General features: G+C 38.9%; 1 protein-coding gene across 1 annotated transcript in view; it reads right to left on the reverse strand.

Moving 5' to 3' along the window:
• FOCAD (focadhesin) overlaps nucleotides 1-23,305 on the reverse strand; it is a 63,448-nt gene that overhangs the window by 10,743 nt on the left and 29,400 nt on the right. The window contains exons 12-15 of the mRNA XM_009640038.2: nucleotides 9,790-9,894; nucleotides 9,250-9,351; nucleotides 8,593-8,723; nucleotides 6,896-7,022 (exon numbers count right to left, since the gene is read on the reverse strand). Coding sequence (XP_009638333.2) covers nucleotides 6,896-7,022; nucleotides 8,593-8,723; nucleotides 9,250-9,351; nucleotides 9,790-9,894 — 465 coding nt within the window. The remainder of the gene's footprint in view (nucleotides 1-6,895; nucleotides 7,023-8,592; nucleotides 8,724-9,249; nucleotides 9,352-9,789; nucleotides 9,895-23,305) is intronic.

Genomic DNA, 23,305 nt, shown 5'->3' on the forward strand with positions numbered 1-23,305 from the left:
AGTTTAACTTATCTACCCGTCTGATAGTCGAATAAGCACCTTCACATTCCAAACCAAAAACCGTAACCATGCAGGCTTAGAACCACAGTCTAGATGTAAAGAAAAAATAGCTATGGCAGAGCAAGGTATGAGTATATATATTCAGCCTTTTAAAGAGGAAAACATACCAGAACTGCAAATCAAAACCCTTCTTTAAACAATCTGAGCAAATGCCAAGAAAATTTCTTCCAGGTCTATGAAATTAAAGCGAAACAACACAAGAGTCAGTCAAAAAGAAATACAAATCCATCTATGTAATGAAATCAACTGAAGATGTTTATGAACTTATTCCACAAAGCCATTAAAAAAGACAGTTTTAGCATTATTATGCACTGAAAAAACCAGCAGGCTTAGTATCACTGATTTCAGGTAATTGCTGAATTAAGCAGTCACTTCAGTGAGTGCAAAACACATTTTAGAGTGCCATCTAAAGAACTGAAAATGCCTTTTGAGCTGAATCCATTTCGGGAATAGCAAACCCATGAGTACGTTTCTATGGTAACAATCACCGATGGCTAGAAACACCTAATCCAGTAACATTCTAAGTGAAAATGATGCAAGAATAAGAAAATACCTCTGCCAGTATTCAGAAAGACGGATGTATCTATTAGCACTGTTAAGTTCTTACTAAAGTAACTATACAGAAATTTTAACTTTGTAATTAGCTAGTTGTCTGGAAACACCTAGAAAATACACCTTGTATTAATATGCAGAAAAACAAATAAAGTTGTGTATTCGTGAGGACTCACTTGATGTTGTCATTTAGGAAGATTACAAAAAGATTAGCTAGCCAAGAACATTTCAATTCCTTCTTTCCTATAATATCACACCCATTCTCCAATTTCAGCTAACAGGTGAAAAAAAGACCATAAAAAATAGGCAACAATCTAACAGAAAGTTCAGATTTAGCCGATACCCATACCACACCTAAGCAACAGCAAATTGCACTCGGTGGTAATTGTTTGGAACAACCAGATGTATTAGCTTTTTCAGTGTTAAAACCCACAGCAGATGGAGCTAAGTGAAATCTGCAGGAACAACATTTTTCAAATGTCTTTTATCAGCTACATTGAAACATCATATTGGGTTTGGACCATATGTGTTTGGTATGCCAAAAACATTGGCTCTCCATAAGACACACAAACAACAATAGTATTACAACAATCGTATGGTATCTTATACAGTATTCCACCAAGGATTGTTTTGGCGCACACATTCTTGTCTACGTAAGCATCATAAGCACTAAATGCAGTATTACTGCCACGCAGGATGTAGTACTTAGCAGACTGTAGTGAATAAATAGTATTTCAGTAGTTTTGTCAACACCAAACCACTTTCACTATAAAACCAATTTTAAGAATTTTCTTCCTTTCACAAACAGAAAGGATTTATTTTCTTTCTGTATATACAAAACATTCATACTAATGGCAGAGATTATATCAACATACTACTGATTTGAAATCTGTCAATACATGTCTATCTTGAGAAGTTGAAGTCCAGCAGAAATTCAGTTTTTCTACTGGCTAAAAGAAACACCCTGTGTTTCCAAATGAGTTTCCAAGTACCAGACATTTTACTGAAGATTATAAGCATTGTGTACTTGCAGAAAGATGCATTCTTCAGTACAGCAATATACATATGCCAGCATATGCAACTTCTTGACGGTTCTTTTTTTGTAATTAATGACTTGCCAGTCTCCAGCATGCTCAACACATGCTGAAATGTCTTACTAAACTGCAACTGCCACCATGCTGTCTCAGTCAGGTTCGCAGCATACCAAACAGAACACACAGTCCCAAAATACACCACGTCTAACAAGTTGTACTACTTGAGAGATTAACCCCTTAGGAAAAAAAAAGCTGGATCATAGTAAACAAAAAGATGTAAGATTACAATCACACTTTTCTGTGGGTCTTTTCAGTCTCTCACAATCACATTTCAATCTCCTCACTCACCACTGCTCCTGTATTATTCTGGAGGGCAAAAGGTAAAGAACATAATTTTACTTGCTTTCCTGGTATTTATATTTAGGGGGGTTGTTTCCAAATAAAAGGAGATTCAAACAAAAGGAAGTGCTTTAGCCATCAAAAAATTTTGCCAGCAAGGTTCCAGATTTGACCCTTCATCGTAACACTGCCACTATCTGAAGCCCTAAAGTGGGGAGAGGGGGAAAAAAGATTAAAGAGAATCTTCAGTTTGGATGAGGTCTTGAGGTAGTGGCCAGGCACTGAGACAAAATCCCAGATGCATTGTATCAGTTAGTTCTCTGAAGTCCAAAGGTGCGCAGCTCCAGTCTTACATAAATTGTAAACTCAAACAACTGAAGGCTCAGGTCCTGCAGAACACTGAGATACTGGCAGGACTGAGCAGCTTGAAGGGTCTTAACAGTGAGACAGAACAAGGATGCTCTTGTCTAAGGCATTCTCCCGTCTTCTTAGTATGCAGCACTCTGGACCTCTACTGAACACAGGATCATCTTCACCACAGTCCTATTAAATAGCTGTGCATGAAGATCAACGCCAGAGTTAAGAATCAGTGGAATTCTCCAAAGACAGTGTTTTCTCAGATCAGAAAGATTTTGGTAGTTGACTTGAAAGTGGAGCTGGTAACATGATTTTCATTCAGTGAGGGCATAAATCAGGCAGCTCAGGCAAAAAAAGTGCTGCTGCTTCTTTTTTAGGAGCAGTAGCAGGTAATTGAGAAATCAAGTAAAACGGCAAATATTCTAACAGTGGGTGTTCACCAGACCAGTCAGACTGAATGCAGGCCAGTAAGTTTACTATTCAACTTATTTTACACACTCATTCACTATGTGGAAAAACCTTTACCTGCATAGAGTTCACCCTGGGAGCCTGGCAGCTCTCTTCAACAGCAGATCTGCACAGGTAAGGAATTGCACCTACTCTGCTGGCTAAAGAGTTCACACAGAAATGATGAATCCTAGAATCATTAAGGTTGGAAAAGACCTCCAAGATCATTGAACCCAATTGTACCTGTCCACTACTAAACCATGTCTTGAAGTACCATGTCTACACATTTCTTGAACACCTCCAGGGATGGTGACTGAACCACTTCCCTGGATAGCCCATTCCAGTGCCTGATAAACCTTTCAGTAAAGAAATTTTTCCTAATATCCAATCTAAACCTCCCCTGGTGCAACTTGAGGCCGTTTCTTCTTGTCCTATCACTTCTTAGTTGGGAGGAGAGACCAACACCCTTCAGAACAGTCCAAAGTCTGCCCTCCAGAAGTCCAAGGTGGCAGTTCTGCTGAGCCCCTCCCTTACTTCTCCAGGAAGCGAGAATTCTATCATTTCATTGTCGCTGTGCCCCAGGTGTACTCCAACCATCACATCATGCACAAGGCCTTCTCTGTTCGCAAACAACAGGTCCAGTGGGGCGCCTTCCCTAGTTGGTTCACTCAGCAATTGTGTCAGGAAGTTATCTTCCACACACTCCAGGAACCTCCTAGACTGTTGGCTTTCTGCTATATTGTACTTCCAGCAGATACCTGGTAAGTTGAAGTTCCCCACAAGAATAATAGCTAGCAATCATGAGACTTCTCCCAGTTGCTTGTAGAATATTTTACCTGTCTTTTCTTCCTGAATGGGCGGTCTATAATAGACTCCTACTGTGATATCTGCCTTGTAGGCCTTTCCCTGATTTTACCCATAAACACTCAACCCTGTCATCACCATCATTGAGCTCAAGGAAATCAAAACACTCTCTAACATACAGGACTATCCCACTGCCTCTCCTGCCTTTCCTATCCCACCTGAAGAGTTTATAGCCATCCATGGAAGCACTCCAGTTACACGAGTTTCTGTGATGGCAACTATCACATAGTTTTCCTGCTGCATGATGGCTTCTAATTCATCCTGGTTGTTGCCCATGCTGTGAGCATTGGTGTAGATGCTTAGTTGGGCTAATGATCCTGCCACTCTTCTGAGAGGAGAAGTCTTAATTCCTAAGTGACTAATCACAGTTGTTACTAATCCATCAATAACCTTTGCATCTTTGCTGCCGCTTGGGTTACTATCTGCCACTTCTGAGGTTACAGACCAAAAGACCTTGCTAGCACACTGTCACTCACACATTGGCGTGCCATCCCTGGACTTATTTCCAGCAAGCCTGGTCTCATCCCTCTCCCCCTTCAAATCTAGTTTAAAGGTCTTTCAATGAGTCCTGATGATGTTAACTGTATACAAGGCCAAGGATATAAACTAAGGCAAAAAGAGAATGAGGAATAAATGAGACCTGACAAAGTGAAACTGGCAGAAACCTGAGCCTAAGAAGCTGGTAATGATCCTCTGATAACATCTCAATACAAACCCACCATTTTTAAGTGTACACTGTTTAAACAACATCCAGCTTTGTAATTCATACTAGTTGTTAAACTTAGTCTACGTAATTCGTTCTCACACAGCTTTACAGTTCATTATATTACTCTGCTATGCTGGTTTCTTTCTAATGAATAAAACAAATGTGAACTGAGGGAATAAACAGCAAGAAACCACTTCCACAAAAAGGTTGGAAAGTGGTTTTGAATACCATGCTTAGCATTTTCATTCTTGAATGTTTCTTGGTTTGCATACTATACTTGATACATGAAATCAATTAGATGCCGGGATAGATGGCCTTGTAGGAAGTATGCTGGCTTCCGCTGAAATCTCTGGAAAAAACCCAAAATATTTGCCCAGAAATAGGAAATGTGGCCTGGCAAAAACTGTATGTATTTTACATTTTTGATGTGCAAGTCACTGTGGCTAGTCACTAAAGGCCTTTAGTTATACCTACCAAAAAAAAAAAAAAAGCAGGGCGGGTGGGTAGCCCTTCCTTTAAGTCCCACAAAAACTAAGTTAATGCTCTTAATGCTATTCACGTAGTACATACTTTGGGTAAAGCCATTACACTTACACAAAACAATTACTGCAGTCAACAAAAAGGAAAACTGTTCTTCCACAACAATGTTAAAGCACATTTTATTATAGCATTACTTTTTAAAGGGAGCCTGAGACACTCAGAACTCAGCTTTAACAAAGCAACATGGTGTATATGGTTCCATCATCAACTATGTCAACACTACACGTATGAAAACATAATTAGTTATACTGGTGCAGAAGTTAACTGAAAATTAGATGCTGAATAAAATCCTGCACCTAAGCAGCTGCAGATGGAAAAGCTCAAAGAGATTAGAACCCTTTCCTGTGGTTATCTACTGAGATACTGGCAAAGAGAGAAAGCACCAGAACAAAACCCTCTGACCATCCTCTATGATTATGCCTTTTAAGGTTTCTGCACTGAGAACTGGAGTCTAAATCCTAAATAAGGGACAGACTGTATTACTTAACCCAAATGCTTAACCAGTTTACCAAACCACAAGAGAATTCTCTGTTAAAGTTTCAGGATACCTGGGTGGCGGATCTGGTCTCCCAGAACATTACACTGGCATGAAATTGAAGAAACAAAGCAACCTGAGGGGGGGTGTGTGGCTATAAGGAATTAGGACAGGAAAAATTGGTACCTGTTCACAAAGTGATTCTTTCCTTCCTTCCTGAGTACCTGCAGTTGTCTCAGCCTTCCACTTCTCAAGAGTGGTACAGTACATCTGTGCTGAAATCAGGTTTTTATAGCAGGATGTGACATTTGTCATAGGCCTAGTTCCTGCTTCTTTGCAGGAAACAAAGTCTAAATATAATCCAGCCTGGGAAAACACTGCTTAAATACTGAGGCCAGATTTCAAAGAATCTATGTGACCTGAAGAAGAGCCAAACTCCATTGCAAAAGCAAACACATTAATTATGCTGAATATGTTGTTTCTTATTAGCCATTGTCTGAAGCTTTTTAACTATATTGAATATTCATGTCTATGGATTGCTATCCATTTACTACATTGTTCTTGAACTGCTGACATGATTTCAAATGTATAACGTGCCTGTGGCAGGATTTTGTTGGATTGGCCTCACTGCAGTAAACACTGCACTGCACTAAAAGTGAGGAAGAGGATGAGCTCAAAATAGCTGTTTGGCAGAGAACAGGTAATCAAGTATTTCTGCAGGCTATCATTAGTCCCCTAATTCAGATAGGCTGCATGGTCCACTGTTTGTCTATAGTGTGATTCACAGCACGTCTGTGCCTGCATTACCATGTCTGGGTTGTCACTGTGGAAACAAAGAGCCTTGGCTCCTAACTCAGGGATATCGTAGGGTCACAGGACAATTTGGGTTGGAAGGGACCCCAGGATATCTGTAGTCCAACCTCCTGCAGGGTCACTATAAGATCGGACCCAGTTGCTCAGGGCTGTATCCAAAAGGAATGTGAAAACCTGCAAGGATGGAGACAGCACAACCTCTCTTGGGCAGCCTGTTCCAATGCTTACTCGTACTCTTCATCAGTAAGTAACAAATGCATTAGAGTAAAACAGAAGCCTCCCCACTACAAGTGATTTCACTCCCTACCAGGTACACTATGTGAATGAGACCCAACAGGGAAGGCCAGTAAGAAGACATCAAAAATGAGATTATTTACATACTTTTCAGCCAATCAGAACTATGTATGAAAACAGCTGTTCTTTTCAAATCTCAAGTAAAAACGTGTGAAAGGATATCTTTGAAACAAACTGCGAAGCTGATCTAAAATTACAATCCCTACTCTGAAGGGCTGACTTGCTGTAGTAGAAGTTCACGGTACAATTTCCCAGGAACAATTAACTGATACTGGAAAAGAGGAATTAAATTCGTCAGAAGAAAAAGAAAAATCTGCAATAATCCAATGTACTCTTAAAAAAAGCCAACTAGGAAAAAAGTCCGTGATCCACAAGCAGAACATGAAATACAGGGACAAGCCAATTTAATCTTACCTCAGCCTCACACAGTGCCTGAAGACCCTGTAACACTATGGCAGCAGGTGAAGCTTGATCAGGTTTTGTGCATTCATTTAATACCTGGGAAATTGCAGCCAACATGTCTGCTCCATGCTGGTATGGCCTAAACAAAAAAAACATGAAGATACAAGGCAATATTCATGCATACACACAAGTCCTATTCTATACAGAAAAACTCATTAATTATTTGTTTTGTTGAAGTGACAACTAAACCAGACTAAAACTGGGAGGGGGAAAAAAAAAAGAAACAAGGGAGGATATGATAGAGCGCGCTAAAGGCTGAGTGGCATGGAGAATTAGATCAGCAGGCATCAAAATCCAAATAAAAGATCACCAAGTGATTAAGCTATGGAAGTTTATGCCCAAGGATGTTTTGTATGCTAAAAGATTACATCATTCAAGAAGTGACTGAGAAGGAAAAGCCACGTGTGCTATTGTAGACACTATTCTTTGCTTCTTTGTTATAGTCTTCTACGAGCACTCACTACTATGTATTGGTGGAGATTCTGGCAGCAAAAATTTTGGCCCTCTTACATCAGACAAGGAACATTTTTCCAATGTTGTTGGTGCTTCAGTGTCATTTGTGTCTCCTTCAATGACTGCATGGGATGCTTGTTTGCTTTCCAGTCTTTTAGTATTCATTCAGTTTAATTGGGTGGGGGTGTGTGTGCATGTTTCAACTGATGATTCAGCAGTTCCTCAAACTGCTTCTCTAAGAATTTGGGGGGAAACTGCATCTATATGGAACATTCAGGCTTCCACTATTTGCTTTCACTTCCTTCCAAATAATTTTGAAATGCACGACGAACGTGCATACACCTGAACTCTAACTACACCACTTACCTGGCAATAAGAATATTGCAGCTGCACTGAGATTTCTCTCTTGCTTTTAACTTTTTTATTTCTTGGAAAATGCTGTTTGGCAAAATAAAAGGCTGAAGAGGTAAAAGAATTTTTTTTTATTTGATGACTGAAAGATACATGAATGTTCCCAGCTGTTAGTAACTGACCTTCAAGAAGGAAAGTGAAAAGCGGAACCCCAAAGACAGGTGACAAAGAGGAAAGATGGTATTGTGCACATAAAACCAGAAAGTAATTGATAATGTGCTTAAAAATTATCTTTACAGGAACTGTAAGTTACTATCAAGTACTGATATTCATGGATTGTTAGAGCTGGAAAGGATCATTATATCATCCAGTCTAATTGGATGAACACAGAACTGTGTTTTGTGGTCACTATTATACCTAAATAAAGACCAGTAATTTGCATGTGACAAAATATACTTTTCAGAAAAGCACCCAATCTTTCTTTGAATAGATCAAAAGATAGACAGATCATTAGTTGTTTCTTCTAATGTTTCATCACTCTCTTTTTATAATTTGGAAGTGGTATGCTTTAAGTTTCTACTCTGGATCAGTATAAGATGCATACTTTGTTTCAGGATGAAGACATTTGAGTTTTAACATTATTTATATGTGTTTTCTATTATTTATAATATAAACCAGAAAACTTCCTGCTGAGATTAAAAATACCTGAGTCAGCATCTCATACAACTGGAAATACATTACCCACAATTAATATAACAGAGTAGGTAAATATAAATATGAAGCTTTTCTGAAAATAAAAATGTTTTCTGTTACAAAGACATAAGACAAATAACACTTGTGCTTACCTCTGCCTACATATATCTCTTATACAAGCAGCTTTAGCAATCAGCTTTTCCCATTGAGCATCTTTGTCAACAGACAAAGAGGGCATATCAGACATTGCCAAGAACTTCTGCAACTCTGGGTAAATTCGATCCTGGAAAAAATTTGATTTAAAAATTATCATCACACCTTTACAAGTTGGTGACAGGATTTTCAATTGATAGCACTTTTACATGACTTCTCAATACAACTTTTATTGCATACCATACTTTGCTTTTCTTCATTACTGGAATCTAATGCTGCATTGAGATCTAACTGGCTTTTGCAGACCAAATCTCTATGGCTACTTTACAAACAGAGAAGCAAATTATTGCCATGTAACTATGGTCTTGTTCTTACTGTACATTATGAAAGCAGAGAGAGCTGTCCTTCAAAGAATTTTTTGCCTAACTCTAGTCTGAGACCTAATGAAATGAAGAGCAGGTTTCATGAAGGACATACTATTGAAATTTTTCACTAAGACAGAATCAATATAGACACCACTTCCACCATTTACTTTATACTGCTGATAATGAGACACTAGTATAAGCAATCTTCCAAAATTAATGTCCTTCCTTGGTTAAAGGTAATGAAGTTTTTCAACAACACTTATCTTAGTGACACTACAAGAATTTTCTAACCTGTCTTTCCCATAAGGATGTCATCAGCCGCAAAGTAATTGCTCTAAGCTTTGGCGTGCTCCCCAGCATGTGTATGGCACGCAGAATCTGAGCTACACAAACCTGAAAGAAATGTTTTAACCAAATGTCATTGTTATTTATGTCCAAGAATAAAGACTAATCTACAAATCATTATTTGACAACTAAGTACAACAAGGAGATAACTGTCCAACTGCAGTGTCAGAAACTGGAAGACTGTCAAAGAAACTGGAAGTCAATTTCTGCAAAACATTGTGCATAATGAGTCCAAGGGCATCTTCTTATGCCATATGCGTAAGCTTATGCTGTAATGATGATACAGTAAAGACAATAAAGCATAATGTACATTTTACTCTTTAAAACAAATGTCATATCCCATTCAAATTATTAGAAAGTTATGCTGAAGCTTACAAATAAATTATTTTAAGCAAGCTATGCACTGCTCAGTCTAAATGATTTTTTATAAATAAATGACCTCTTATTGCTACAGTTTTTGTTTTACAAAAAGTTTTTCATTCTGACCTTGTGTACACCCAGTGTAGGCAACGTATACAATATATCCCTGTAAAGTGCAGGCTCCAAAGGTCTTCCCAATTTAAATATCAGAACTGGGATCAGATTTGGGACCTAAAATAAAACAAAAGCAGTAAAATAACCTTGGAACTATGTTGCCAACATAGTATCTTCATAAGACAGTGAACTTGTCAGAACATATTAGAAACTCCTACCTTTTTGCATTTCTGCTAATAGGCAAGAGGAAAATTCTGAAGTCTGTAATTTCATAGGACTTACATTTATTTCTTTTTAATTTATCATCTTAAAAACACCTTGTTGTGCGTGTTCAGCTGTAACCACAAAAATCTAATTTCCACAATAAATTCATTTTTACTTGAAATTCCGTTACAGGCACACTGAAAGGAACATGTAATTGGGAATAGCACATTAAAATACATACCAAATCAATGAAGAAACTATTCTAACTCAGTTCTGTCATTAAGAGGAATTTTGATGATGCTACTATCATACCCCACAAACCTGTCATATATACAATATAATTTACTGCATTCTTTAATATATAGTACAAAGCTTACAGAGATCTGCCCCTGAAGTGACAATGAGGGAAAGGAAACTTATTTACCTCTATTCCCCTTTTATTTAGATCAAATTTTCAGTATTTTCAAACCTACAGGTCCTTCACTTTGTTCTTGTGCACATTCATATCACTATGTCGTAAAATTAAATCTACTCATGATGACCATGCTTTTTTTCCCACCCTTGATTTTATGGAATTAAAAGTAATTACACAGCGCTGGTTTACATTCTGCCTTTATAGAGTAGTAATGAATTTTGCTTAGCCACATGGTTAGTCTTCCACAGATAAAACTTGTGTTAAAAGATAATGTCATTCCCCAAAACACTAATGCTAATCCGGATATTTGGTATTTAGCAGTAGTAAGCGGACACAATTATTTTTGAGTCTTCTGGCTTTCAGAAAATTTTTCCTGACATGGCAAACAGAGCATAGAGTTTCCATTTCACTTTTAGGGTTTACCTCTGGAGACACCTGTGGAAGAGTGTTTTTTCTCTTTAACCTCAAATTACTGTAACTTTAGAAAACTCATTCAGTAATTCCAAGATTAGAGGCTTAAAGCACGAGAACAAATGTGTATTAAAACCCACACATACTGAGCTGAGCAACTCTCAAATCCAATGTTTACAAGATTGTATCCAATCTTTAATCCAATCTATAATTCAGCAATCTTACATCTCTGAAAATTTATCCTGGTAAAGATGACCCTTTTTATCTCTCTCTCTCTATGGGTGGTTTATACACACAGTGGCTCAAAAACCATTAATGGGAAATTCTGCTACAACATTCTCTCAATATGCATTTTTACACGAGCAGATGTCTTCAGATGATATTTTTCACTGTACAAAGGTCTGTTTCAGGCCACAGAAACTACAGAGCAAGAAAAATGAATAAAAATCCAAGAGCTCTGTGATTTTGCTTAATGCCCTCTGTAATTCCTAGCTCCAAATTACAGACAAAAAAAAAGTTTGGTCTACAAGACATCATTATCTTTACAGCTGACCAATCCAAATTCATGCTTCCACAAACTTAAAAACTTTGTTCTGGAAACCATATTAAATACCTAAGGAATTAACTATAACACATTCTTTTTTTTTTTTTTCCAGTTTTCCAAATACGACTTGACATTCTTAAATAGAATAAATCCCTTTATATACCAAAATTTCCCCACATTTTTGACGAATTGACTAGTCTCCCCGCCCCCTCTATTTCCCAAGGCTGTTGTCTACCATCTGTAGAGGAAGTCACCACCCCATAACCTGCCTAGACAGAGGACTGGCTTTACTTTCAAAGCAAAATCAATCTTTCAAAGCAAAATCAATAAAAGTGGCTGAGAATTTAAGGTAATATTAATTTGAGCAGACTTTCACACCCAGGAGTACTTTCAATACAATTTTAACAGTTCCTTGCTTTCCAACCTGTTTATTCCAAATGGAAAGCATCTTCTTAGCTAGCACTCTCCCCCCCATTTCTTTCAGACCTTTGGATTCAAGATAAATTGGGCAGTTTTTCCAGCTTTTGTTGTGTACTGATTTTGGCTTGGCTAGAGTTAAGTTTCTTCATAATAGCTTGTATGGGGCTGTGTTTTGGATTTGTGAGCAAAACAGTATTGATAAGACAGGGATGTTCTAGCTATTGCTGAGCAGCGTTCACACAGCGTCAGGGCCTTCTCTGTCCTCACACTGCCCCGCCAGCAAGTTGGCTGGGGGCACACAGGAAGCTGGGAGGGGACACAGCCAGGACACCAATTGATCAGAGGGATATTCCAGACCATATGATGTCATCCTCAGCAATAAAAGTGCGTGAAGAAGGAAGAAAGACAACATTCAGTTTTAGCATTTGTCTTCCCAAGTCACCGTCATGCATGACGGATCCCTACTTTCCTGGAGATGGCTGAACACCTGCCCGCCCATGGGAAGCAGTGAGTGAATTCCTTGTTTTGCTTTGCTTGTGCACACGGCTTTTGCTTTCCCTATTAAGCTGTCTTTATTTAGCTCAACCCACGAGTCTTCTCATTTTCACCCTTCCAATTCTCTCCCCCATCCCACTGCAGGGGGAAAGTGAGCAAGCGGCTGCATGGGACTCGGCTGCCCAGCAGGGTTAAACTACAACATGTCCAAACTGATTTTTTTTAAGTTATCTTTTACATAAAAACTGAATGGCAGATGAGCAAAATAGAAATAAGGTATCAGAGATACAGATGAGGCAGGCTTTGTCACGGTAAAACTTCATCTGAAGCACAAATATTTCAAACAGAACATTCAATCCTCCAATTATACACACATAATGACTAGTTTTCTAAACAAAAGCCATGGGAGCAAGACTTCTTCCATGAGGTGAATTAAAAATTTTTATACACAGAAAATGTAAATTGCAAATGGGTTAAACATCCTGCCTTACTCAGATCACAAGACTGTTAGACTTACGCAAAAAGATGACTGGAAATCTGTATAAATGCTTTTATAGGAATCTAGGCTGCAACTGTAGGTTTCAAAAGCCAGTGTGTAATAAAATACATCACATCAATCAATTTTCATTATTTCAGAGATAATTAAGTGCAGGTTATTGGTTTATCTAACTCTGCATATCGTACAGCACAGATCAGCATACAAGGTGGTGGTGGGAATAGCTCATCTGAATATGGAAAGCTCTAAGTGATAAATTTAGCTTTCCATCTCAATCATTCCGCTGCCTTTTTTTTCCCCCCCAGGGTTTTTCGATTTTACTTCTTCACTCTCAAAAGCTGAGTCTACAATAAACACTACTATTACCTTAAAGCTAAGGGTGAAACACATGGACCATAAAAGTCACCCACCAAGATTTGGTTTCTCCAGAACTTTGCCCCAGTGTGAACATTCCCAACCAGCATACTTAACCAATACTCTCCCAGGCCAACTTAACAACCTGATCTCAGCTGACCAAAGTAGCCCAGACAGTGGTAGGCAGAGCTAATTTTGATGTATTTCTAAATTACCATAAGTGTATAAAGTGACACCAGCTTTGGAACAATTCAAGGTAAGTTATGAGATGGATACTACTCCTCCTGTTTAAGTGGCCATAACCTTGACTTTCACTAGAACAGTAGCGGTTCTTTGCAAGTTGCTCTGAAATTATCAATCTGTTTTTCTCTCATAAAAAACTTAACTCATCCAGAATAAATAGTCCTGTAGAAGAAAGTCTAAAATATAACGAGAATTAAAATACTTCCGAGAGAAACCTCACGGTTCTTACATTCTCTCAGATTTTCTCTTGTATGACAACAAATAAGAACCTTTTAAACCCCAAACTCCTTTCAGACCTATCATGTGGGTCTACGTGACGGAATTCAAAGGAGTGAGTCCACATAGCACCCACCTCACTGCATCACCTTGGAACATGGTTTTAATGTAACCTGGGGAAGGGCGCTACTCAGTAATTCTCTAAACTACCTTTTCTCCTCCGTTCAAAATAAGTTTGGGTTGGTTTTTTTTCTTCTTCTTTCTCCTCCTCCCCACCTGGCTTTATCCTCATCACAGCTCAACTGCTATTTCAGACATGCACAGCAATTGGGATCTTTCTATCCCATCCCACTCTCTGGGGACTTCCCTGAATTTATCCCATCATGTGCCTTAATCAGCACATTCCTCCTAGCTAAGTGTCTTTGAAATGCTTGGTCACACTTTCAAGACCATCATCACAACATTTTATAAATCCTGCATCATAAGGATTATTCCTTATTAACATTACATCCTTTAAAGTACAAAAGCAGGTGGGGGAAGCAAGCCATTCCAAACTCACCAGCACATGATAGAAATTGATTAACATCAATTTCGGTCCCAGTAAAAATTCAGTAATGAGATGTCTGCATTAACATTGAAAAACAGAAAAATTAAACCTTCACTCAAAACATGAGTTTTCATTTGCTGCCCTACCTTTCCTTCACACTCCCCAGCTGTAATGATTTTTTTAGACAAACCTATGCGCAATACAGTTGTATTCCCCACTTTACCCATGCCAAAGGGACAACAGCACTGCCCAAGAGAAAACTGTGTTCATTAGTACACCAGAAGAAAACAAAAATTAACTTCCTGATTAAGTTAAATAAAACCCAAAAAGACGACTTGAGTACCAAAGATTCAACATCCTCAAAGCAAGAACGTATTTTGGTTAAATAAAGCCTTAGGGAAAGGGAAGCTTGCACAGAAACAAAGTACTATAGGGGAAAAAAAAAGTCCCCTTGAAGTTAGGACACTTGATAGATGGAAGCAGTTTTATTTCTGGACACCTGTTGTACCTTGAGTGTTAAGAAAAGAAAAGTCACCTGATTTGCTGTTACCTAAATCTTTGAATGATACGAGGTAAATCACAGGGCAATGAAGAAGCAATGGACATTCCATACCTTGGGGTAGGGGGGAAATCAATAACACTAACACAGCAACGTGCATCACCATTTTAAGTCCCAAAGTTATCAGGAAGGTTACATGTGCTCCTCCATTGAGATACGCAAGTTTTCCATGCAACTGTTAATGTGTGAACAGGGAAGAAATGTCTTCTAATAACATTATCCGGACAGTTTTGTATGCAGCAGCATGGTTGGAAGACTCTCAGCTCTGAGAATAAGAGGGTTTTGTTAATTGTTTAAACCATACACATGCCTGATAAACACTATCATGTCATGGATAAACTATGTTGGGACCAATTTCAATATTAAATTTATGCTAAATCTTCATCAAGGGCCCAAAAAAAGATGATTCATTAGCTCCCAGTAGATAGGAAGCAGCTCCGGAAGGGGAGAGGCATGCTGCCTGCCAATACTGCCTCCTGCACCCCCCACGCTCCCTGAGGATGTTTCTGTTAGGTCAACTCTGTCATTAGCAACCTGAAGAATGGTTTCAAGATGATGTTTTTTGTTTTTAAAATTAATTTGCACCTCAAAAATTATGCCAAGGTACATCAATAACTCATTTTTAAAGTAAGATTAATAATGTGAGACAAAATGCTTTTATTTAATAAATAGGTCTGAGAACAGTTCTCACTCTCTGCAATTTGGTGGTCTGATTTCTTTTTTCTAAGCTACAGGACAGTTATATTTCTTAAAACGGACAAGCTAAGGGAGGATAGCAAGGGAGGAAGATAATCTCCTCTTCTGTTCCTTCACATTTCCGTACACTTTACTTAAGAGAAATTGTTCTCATGCAGCCCATGTCAGAACAAAGAATAAGAGACAGCCAGAAAACAGTAAGCCAAGTCAAGCCACGTTCAAGAGGAAAAATCAATTAAAAAAAAATATAATCCAAATATGTATTAACATATGCTGTTCCCATTTTAAATTCTAAATGTAGGACATCATTTTACATTATTCCCACCACACTTCCTTTGTTTGCATGCCTACCCTGGAAGGTTCTTTTGAGTCAGTTACAACACTAAGAGGCCATTCCAGGTCCCCCATGAAAAGCCAACCAAAAGGCAGGAAATTAATGTCACTGCAAAGTTCCAGGTTTTATTTCTGGGAAATGTCAGGCTGAATCTTGGAAGAGAGATACCATCAATCTAGTTCTCCAGTATATAAGGCAGTGAAATGAGCAGGTTTTTGAAAGCATTCCGAACTCAGGCATTTCTTGCTCCAGTGAGCAAGACAAAAGGTACTGAAAAATTCACACAAATCAATGAGCCAGTTTTTCAGGTAAGTGCACGAATGAAGATAAGTTTCTGTTTATAAAAGCTATAAAATAAACTGCTCTCAAAAATGAGAAGCACTTTTTAGAGAACATAAACTAGGTTTTCAGAAGTTTCACATACTCCAGCAGGATCCTGACCAATAAACTTCAACCGTGAAGAACCTGTCTACAAGATCTGACTATAATATGATTGTTTCCCTACGGCTACTCTCCAAAGTTCACATAATCAGAAATAGAACAATACCGTCAAGCACCACCTGAGCGAGCCAAATCTAGTTCAACATAGCCTTAAGCATGTCTTCTACCCAAATAAAAATGTGTTCTACTTTTTTTTTTTTAAATGCACTCCTAGCCCGCAAAGAACACAAAAATAATGCATCTTCAGATGGATTTCCCAGAATCGTGTAATTTAGCACTGAAATATTTCATTTCAGCAGTTGAAAGACCATAAAAGAACGGATGTCCTCTAGAGCCTCATAATCCTCTAATAATGGTAATAGATTTTGTGCTATTATTCACCAATGACCTCTCAGTTAGACAATTTAATTTCTTCCCCTTGCAGCACAGCTGGTTTCACACAGAGTGTAATAACAGTTTTTGCACAACAAGAAAATTCATCCGATTAGAAGGACTGTATTAAGTCTCTCACGAACAGCATGTGTCAGTGCAGCCTCTGCAGTGATTTGATTTAAGACAGCCTAAAAGCCCATGTACTACTCTTCATTCATCAGTCTTTTAAAAAAGATTTCTGGATTTTCTTCCACAGTGTTTCAGACCATTATTCCAAAATGCCTCAGCTAAAACCAGATCTAGTATAATCACTAGTCTTGCACCATAAAAACGCTTTTACTCAGTAGGGAAGGTGAAGGTGCACACACAGAAGTCCTCTGTAGACTCTATTCATGGGAAGGGTAAGAAAAAACAAAAATAAAGCATAATCAGAACAATGTCTGCAAAATTAATTACACTAATTATTTCTAAACCTAGCAAGGTTTTTTTAATCCTCCATTAATTTACTGCAGAGACAACAGACTCCTTATAAAAAACACATTCAGTGTGGAAACGGGAGATCCTGCTTGTGAACCACCCCTCATGGAGCTGTAATAAACATGAAAGCAATGAGGATAGCATTCTTGATGCACATTCTCTCTTTCTGACCCTGTTTTGTTTTGAAACACAATTCTTCAACTCAGATTTTACATGGCAATCACCCATGGCTTTTCAATTCAATATCTACAGCTACAGCCACTAAGTAACAGAATTTCACTAGCAGCAGAATTACTGATTATATTGATCCCTTTTAAAAAAAAAAACAGAAAACAAAAAACAAAAAAAAACCCCAACAATTCCACAATTCTTTTTATGCAGCGACCCTCACCATGATATCACAGCACCTCCATATATTCTGCTGTAGTACAGCCAGTAGTCCACAGTTTGGCTGCTAAGTTGACACTTCTTCATTTTGCCCTGTGGACATTTTACTTACCTTCTGCAAGGCTAAGCTCTGAGGTCTCCAAGCCCAAGTTTACTTTGATGTGAACATGAATCAAAGACACAGACTTCAGAATGTACCTGTATTTGGTTTGACCCTCTTTCCATTACAAACACTTGTGTTTAAAGTGAGTGTTCAAGCACTGCTAACACCAAACGAACAGATTCAAGTTAATATAGGTGACTGCTTAGAAATAATATTGGGATTTCTTTTTTCCACACCCAATCTCTGACTTTCTGCTTCACTTCGTCAGAACAGCCTTCTATTTACTATGCTGCACACCACCTTCCACTGCATCCTTCAGAAAGCACCCTATAGAACTGAAGACTGAAAGTGTTTAAGAAGTTTGTTGTGATGACCTTTCCACTTTCTTACGTTGAAGAACATTTCAATCACCGTTTTACCACCTACTTTCCCCCATCTTTTACAAAGCACCATTTATTTATGTGGAACTGAATAAAACACTGAACCAAATAAAGCTATTCCCAAAGTATAACTTTGCCATCAATATGCTAATGGTTGTTGCCATCACACTGCCCATTGAGTTTATTAAAGTAATTGGTTATTTCCCCCATCCATGAGTTTCAGTGATTTCTCCCCCTGTAGTAACTACTTTAACTGTAAGAGAAAGACCATACAAGTCCTAGGTAATTCTTCCTGCCTTAGACAGAGCATTGCACCTACAAGAAACAACGTGATAATCTTTCAGTGCTGCACCACACTGTAATAACATCTGTGGACCCGCTAAGCAGACTCAGAACTAAAATAACTTGTCAGAGTCAAGACAGATGCCAAGTGATCCCAAGTTCAACTGAGCCAGACAGTAAGTCCCAGTTTTAAAGAGTTCTTTTGGAATAAAAAATGTAATTTAAGAGACAGCAACGCATTAGATATTGCTAACTGGAGAATATTCAGGTGTTATTGGCTGCACTTAACTAAGGCCTGAGACGGGAAATATCACCCCAGTTAAGGACAGTTTTCTTCTCACACCAAATATCCAAATATTACCCAGCAGAACACCTGCTATATTACTAATTATACTGATTATTTTATGTAATACTACTAAAAAGACACCTAAATACTTTACATATTTTGCAGACAAGTATTTTAAAGCCCACGGTAATTGACAAAGCTCACCGTTTGCAGTCCCTGTTAGTGAACAAAATGTGAGCCAGTTAGATGGTATCAACTAATTACGGTTTGAGTTCTGCATTTTAAACAACAGTTTCTTATTCACATGGACTTCTGCTGATCATTAGGGAAGCAGAATATGATGCAGTTTGAACTTCACCTTCTCATTGCATTTGGGCATGAGCCGTTTTTCCGAATGCCATGAAGGACTTCACTAGTTTGAAGGGCTTCTTAATTCTGAAGTAGTCAGACCACCATAGCTAGCTCAAGAGGCTGTGTCCAATCTTATTTACTGTATTGGTGAACAAAAGCTTTGCCCTAAACCAAGCAGAACAAAGTAGGTAAACCCAGTCATGTCATGTTAAATATCAACAAGTTTGGGTTAAATTCCTCTCCCTGTAACTGTCTAAAGCTTCTGTAACTCTGCTGACTTGCATTTAAATTTGTCTCTAAAGCTGTTCCTTTAAAGTCAGTGGACCTATTCCAGATTACTCCAATGAAATTCAGAAGAGAATCATTCTCTACAATCAGAGTTCAGGCCATTCTGCTCAGGTACCATACAGAATCATAGAATCATTAAGGTTGGAAAAGACCTCCAAGATCATCAAGTCCAACCATCAACCCAACACCACCATGCCTACTAAACCGTGTCCCAAAGTGCCACGTCTACATGTTTTTTGAACAATTCCAGAGACAGCAATTCAACCACCTCTCTGGGCAGCCTCTTCCAATGCTTGCACTTTTTCAGTATTTTTCCGAATATATAATCCAAACATCCCCTGATGCAACTTGAAGCTGCTTTCTCTCGTCCTATCACTAGTTACATGGGAGAAGAGACCGACCCCCACCTCACTACAATGTCCTTTCAGGTAGTTGTAGAGAATGAGAAGGTCTCACCTCAGCCTCCTCTTCTCCAGGCTAAACAACCCCAGTTCCCTCAGTAGCCCCTCATAAGACTTGTGCTCCAGACACTTTGCCAGCTTTGTTGCCCTTCTCTGGACACGATCTAGCACCCCAACGTCCTTCTTGAACTGAGAGGCCCAAAATTGAACACAGTATTCGAGGTGTGCCCTCACCAGTGCCGAGCACAGGAGGATGATCGCTTCCCTACTCCTGCTGGCCACACTATTCCTGATACAAGCCAGAATGCCTCTGGCCGCCTAGGCCACCTGGGAATACTGTTGGCTCATATTCAGCTGGCCGTCAACCAGTATCCCTAGGTCCTTTTCCACTGGGCAGCTTTCCAGCCACTCTTCCCCAAGCTTGTAGGATTGCATGGGGTTGTTGTGACCAAAGTGCAGGACCTGGCACCTGGCCTTGTTAAACCTCATACAGTTGACCTCATCCCATCGATCCAGCCCACCCAGGTCCCTCGGCAGAGCCTCGCTACCCTCCAGCAAATTGACACTCCTGCCCAATTCGGTGTCATCTGCAAGCTTACTGAGGGTGCACTCGATCCCTTCATCCAGTTCATTGATAAAGATATTAAACAAGACTGGCTCCAGAACTGAGCCCTGGGGAACACTGCTTGTGACCAGCCACCAACTGGACTTAACCCCATTCACCACAACTCTCTGGGCTTGGCCATCCAGCCAGTTTTTTATCCAGCAAAGAGTACACCTGTCTAAGCCATGAGCTGCCAGCTTCTCTCAGAGAATTCTATGGAAGACAGTGTCAAAGGCTTCAGTGATTACTTCAGTGGGTTTAGGGTTTGGTTTTTTTTCAGAAAGTTATTGCTTTTTTGAATGACTACCAAATTGCATTTTGAACGACTGTAACAAATAGCTTTTGTTTATTACAAAATGTTTATTACAAACCATTATGCCTTTCCTCTTTCTGTAATGTGCCACTGTTTTATCACACAACTCAAAGACCTACTGCAGCAAACCAAGTTAGTGACAGTCTACAGACAAAAACAGGAAACCCACAACATCAAGGCTGGAGTTATCTTGTTTTTTACATGGCTAGCTAGTCACAAGAAGAAAACTGCCTCACTTGTAGCAGTCCAGATCGGAATGAAGAAAAGTCTCCCAGGACAGGGCAGATTATGTCCATTGCAGGTGTCACAACACATAGCCATGACTTACCTACCCTTTTCCTAGAGGATAATAAATTCCTTTACAAAGCTTGCGCTGTGTATCCCTGCTTATAGACTATTTAGTGGACCTGTCCAACTACTCACAGTTGGGGTGTACTACTCATACTAGTTTTGAATGCTGACTTACAGAAAGAGATTTTCAAGAAAATAAGTTAAAGCAGAGATGCACAGGTGGTTCTACATGAGCTCAGCTTTGTTTTTACATACACATAAACCGTTGACCAAGTCTGGGACTAAGAGTGGACTTAGCTGCACCTAGACTCCTCTCTCAGACAGATTTTAGAAAGCAAGGGGGGTCTACTCCGAACTTTGTGCCTCAGCGGGAGGGTCTTCCTTATCTCTTAGCCACGTAAACTGTTGACCAAGTCTGGGACTAACAGTGGACTTAGCCACACCTAGACTCCTCTCTCTCAGTTGGAGTTTAGAAAGCAAGGGTGTCTACCCCGAACCTCATGACTCAATGGAAGGGTCTTCCTTACCCTTACAATCCGTAACACCTCTGTGAATCATTCCAATTCAAGTGTAACTTGATTTCCTCTGTGTACTTTTTCCATGCAGTAATGGAGAAAACCTTGCCATCTTCAGCTCTCTAACTAAGTTACTGTTTTAATTAATTTTATTGAATCATTTTGTTAATCAACTGATATTTAAGTGTATTAAAATATTATAATCAAATCCTGCGATTTGCTGTAAAAGGCACAAATAAATTATAAACCACTATTAAATTAAAAACTACGTAAAATTATTTAAATTATGAAAGGCTGAGAGAGTTGGAGTTGTTCAGCCTGGAGAAGAGAAGGCTCCAGGGACACCTTATTGCAGTCTTTCAGTACTCAAAGGGGGCTTAGAAGAACAATAGGAACAGACTTTTAGCTGGGCCTGTTGCGATAGGACAAGGGGTGACGGTTTTAAACTCAAAGAGGGTAGATTTAGACTAGATATATGGAAGCCATTTTTTACAGTGAGGGTGGTGAGACACTGGAACAGGTTGCCCGGAGAGGTGGTCAATGCCCCATCCCTGGAAACATTCAAGGCCAGGTTGGACAGGGCTCTGAGCAATCTGATCTAGCTGAAGATGTCCCTGCTCATTGCAGGGGGGTTGGCCTAGATGACCTTTAGAAGTGCAACCCAAACTATTCTACAATTTTTCCAGACAGAAAAAAACCCAAATGAACCCACAAACAAAAACCCCCAAACTCACCAAAAGCCAGCAATGCTATGCCACAATGAAAAATCCTTTTAAGACCAATGGAACCTTCCCTTTTTTATTCCTCCCTCCAAAGTATTGTATGTGTCTTATTTCCTCAAGTTGTAGTGAGAAACACAATGAGTTAAATGTGTTTGGAGGTTATGCATTTCTTGTAAACTCCGCGACAGATGGTTTGGCCAAGATTTAAATAATACATTTCATTCTTTTTTTCAGAGTGGTGATCTTACAGTTCATATAAATTAACAGATTCTACATGTTCTTCCATGCCAACATAACACTCACAGTCCTGATCAGTAATTCTACAGCAAAGCCCTGCAATTTTCTCCAGACTGAAAACTGGACTTTTCAATCTGTTCCTGTGTGTCTGAACAGGAGTCAGAATTACTTTTTCCACACACCATCCAAAAACCCAAACCCTTATCTTTAATACAGAGGTTAACAAATTTCAGGTGTCTAAAGACAGAAAACAAAAAACCTGGAATTAGCATCATTTAAGCCTAGAAAGATAAAATTACTAATTCCCACAAAACCTAATTACAACACAAAAGTACAACTGAATACAATACTAGAAAGACAATGAGGGAAAGTTAAAATACAAAATAATCAAACTGAGAAAAAAATTTTAAAGAAATTGCATGCTCGCAAATCTGTATCAATTTGAATGCCTTATAAGACACACCCATACAAGGAAACAAAAAAAGAAAAGGCCAGCCTGAAAGAGATTTGAGAAGAGACATAAAACGTTAAGAGCAGGCAACCCCCAACAGAGGAAGCTGCCACCTTGTTCCAAAACTTATCCAGCTTAAGAAACAGTTATCTCTAAAAGCACTGTAGAACAGGCCGGGTTTATCACAGCATTTCAGTATGTGTTCAACAGCAACATGTTCACATCCTGGACTGCTTCCCTGGATCCAAACTACAGTGCTCAGCACCGCAAGTCATTAAGCACATAGCCTGTAAGCTATATCTTTTTCCAAGTCTTGGGCTGCAGAATATGATAACTCTTTGAGATGCACAGCAATTAAGAAAAAGAACAAACCTGAAGCAAATAAAGCTTGTCTTTATGGCACATCTGGAATTCAAAGCAACATTTCTCCCTTCTCTACTTTTTTTTTTATTTCACAAATAACATATGATCGCTTGTGTATAACACCTCCTGCATTACCTATTACTGTTTCTAGATATCCCCATTTATCTTTCCAGGTTATGCAGATAAGTATAAGCATACTGCATAATTCTGTCTTAAATTCAGTACTGAAGCAGACAAAGATTACGTATATATTTTGAAGAAGCAAGAATACAGGTATGACAAGGAACTTTGCAGTCTTCCAGTAACCACACAAGAACACAGAGAATAATT

Source organism: Egretta garzetta, unplaced genomic scaffold (genome assembly GCF_000687185.1).
Source record: "Egretta garzetta isolate BGI_Z169 unplaced genomic scaffold, ASM68718v1 scaffold175, whole genome shotgun sequence".
NCBI classification, from domain to species: Eukaryota; Metazoa; Chordata; class Aves; order Pelecaniformes; family Ardeidae; genus Egretta; species Egretta garzetta.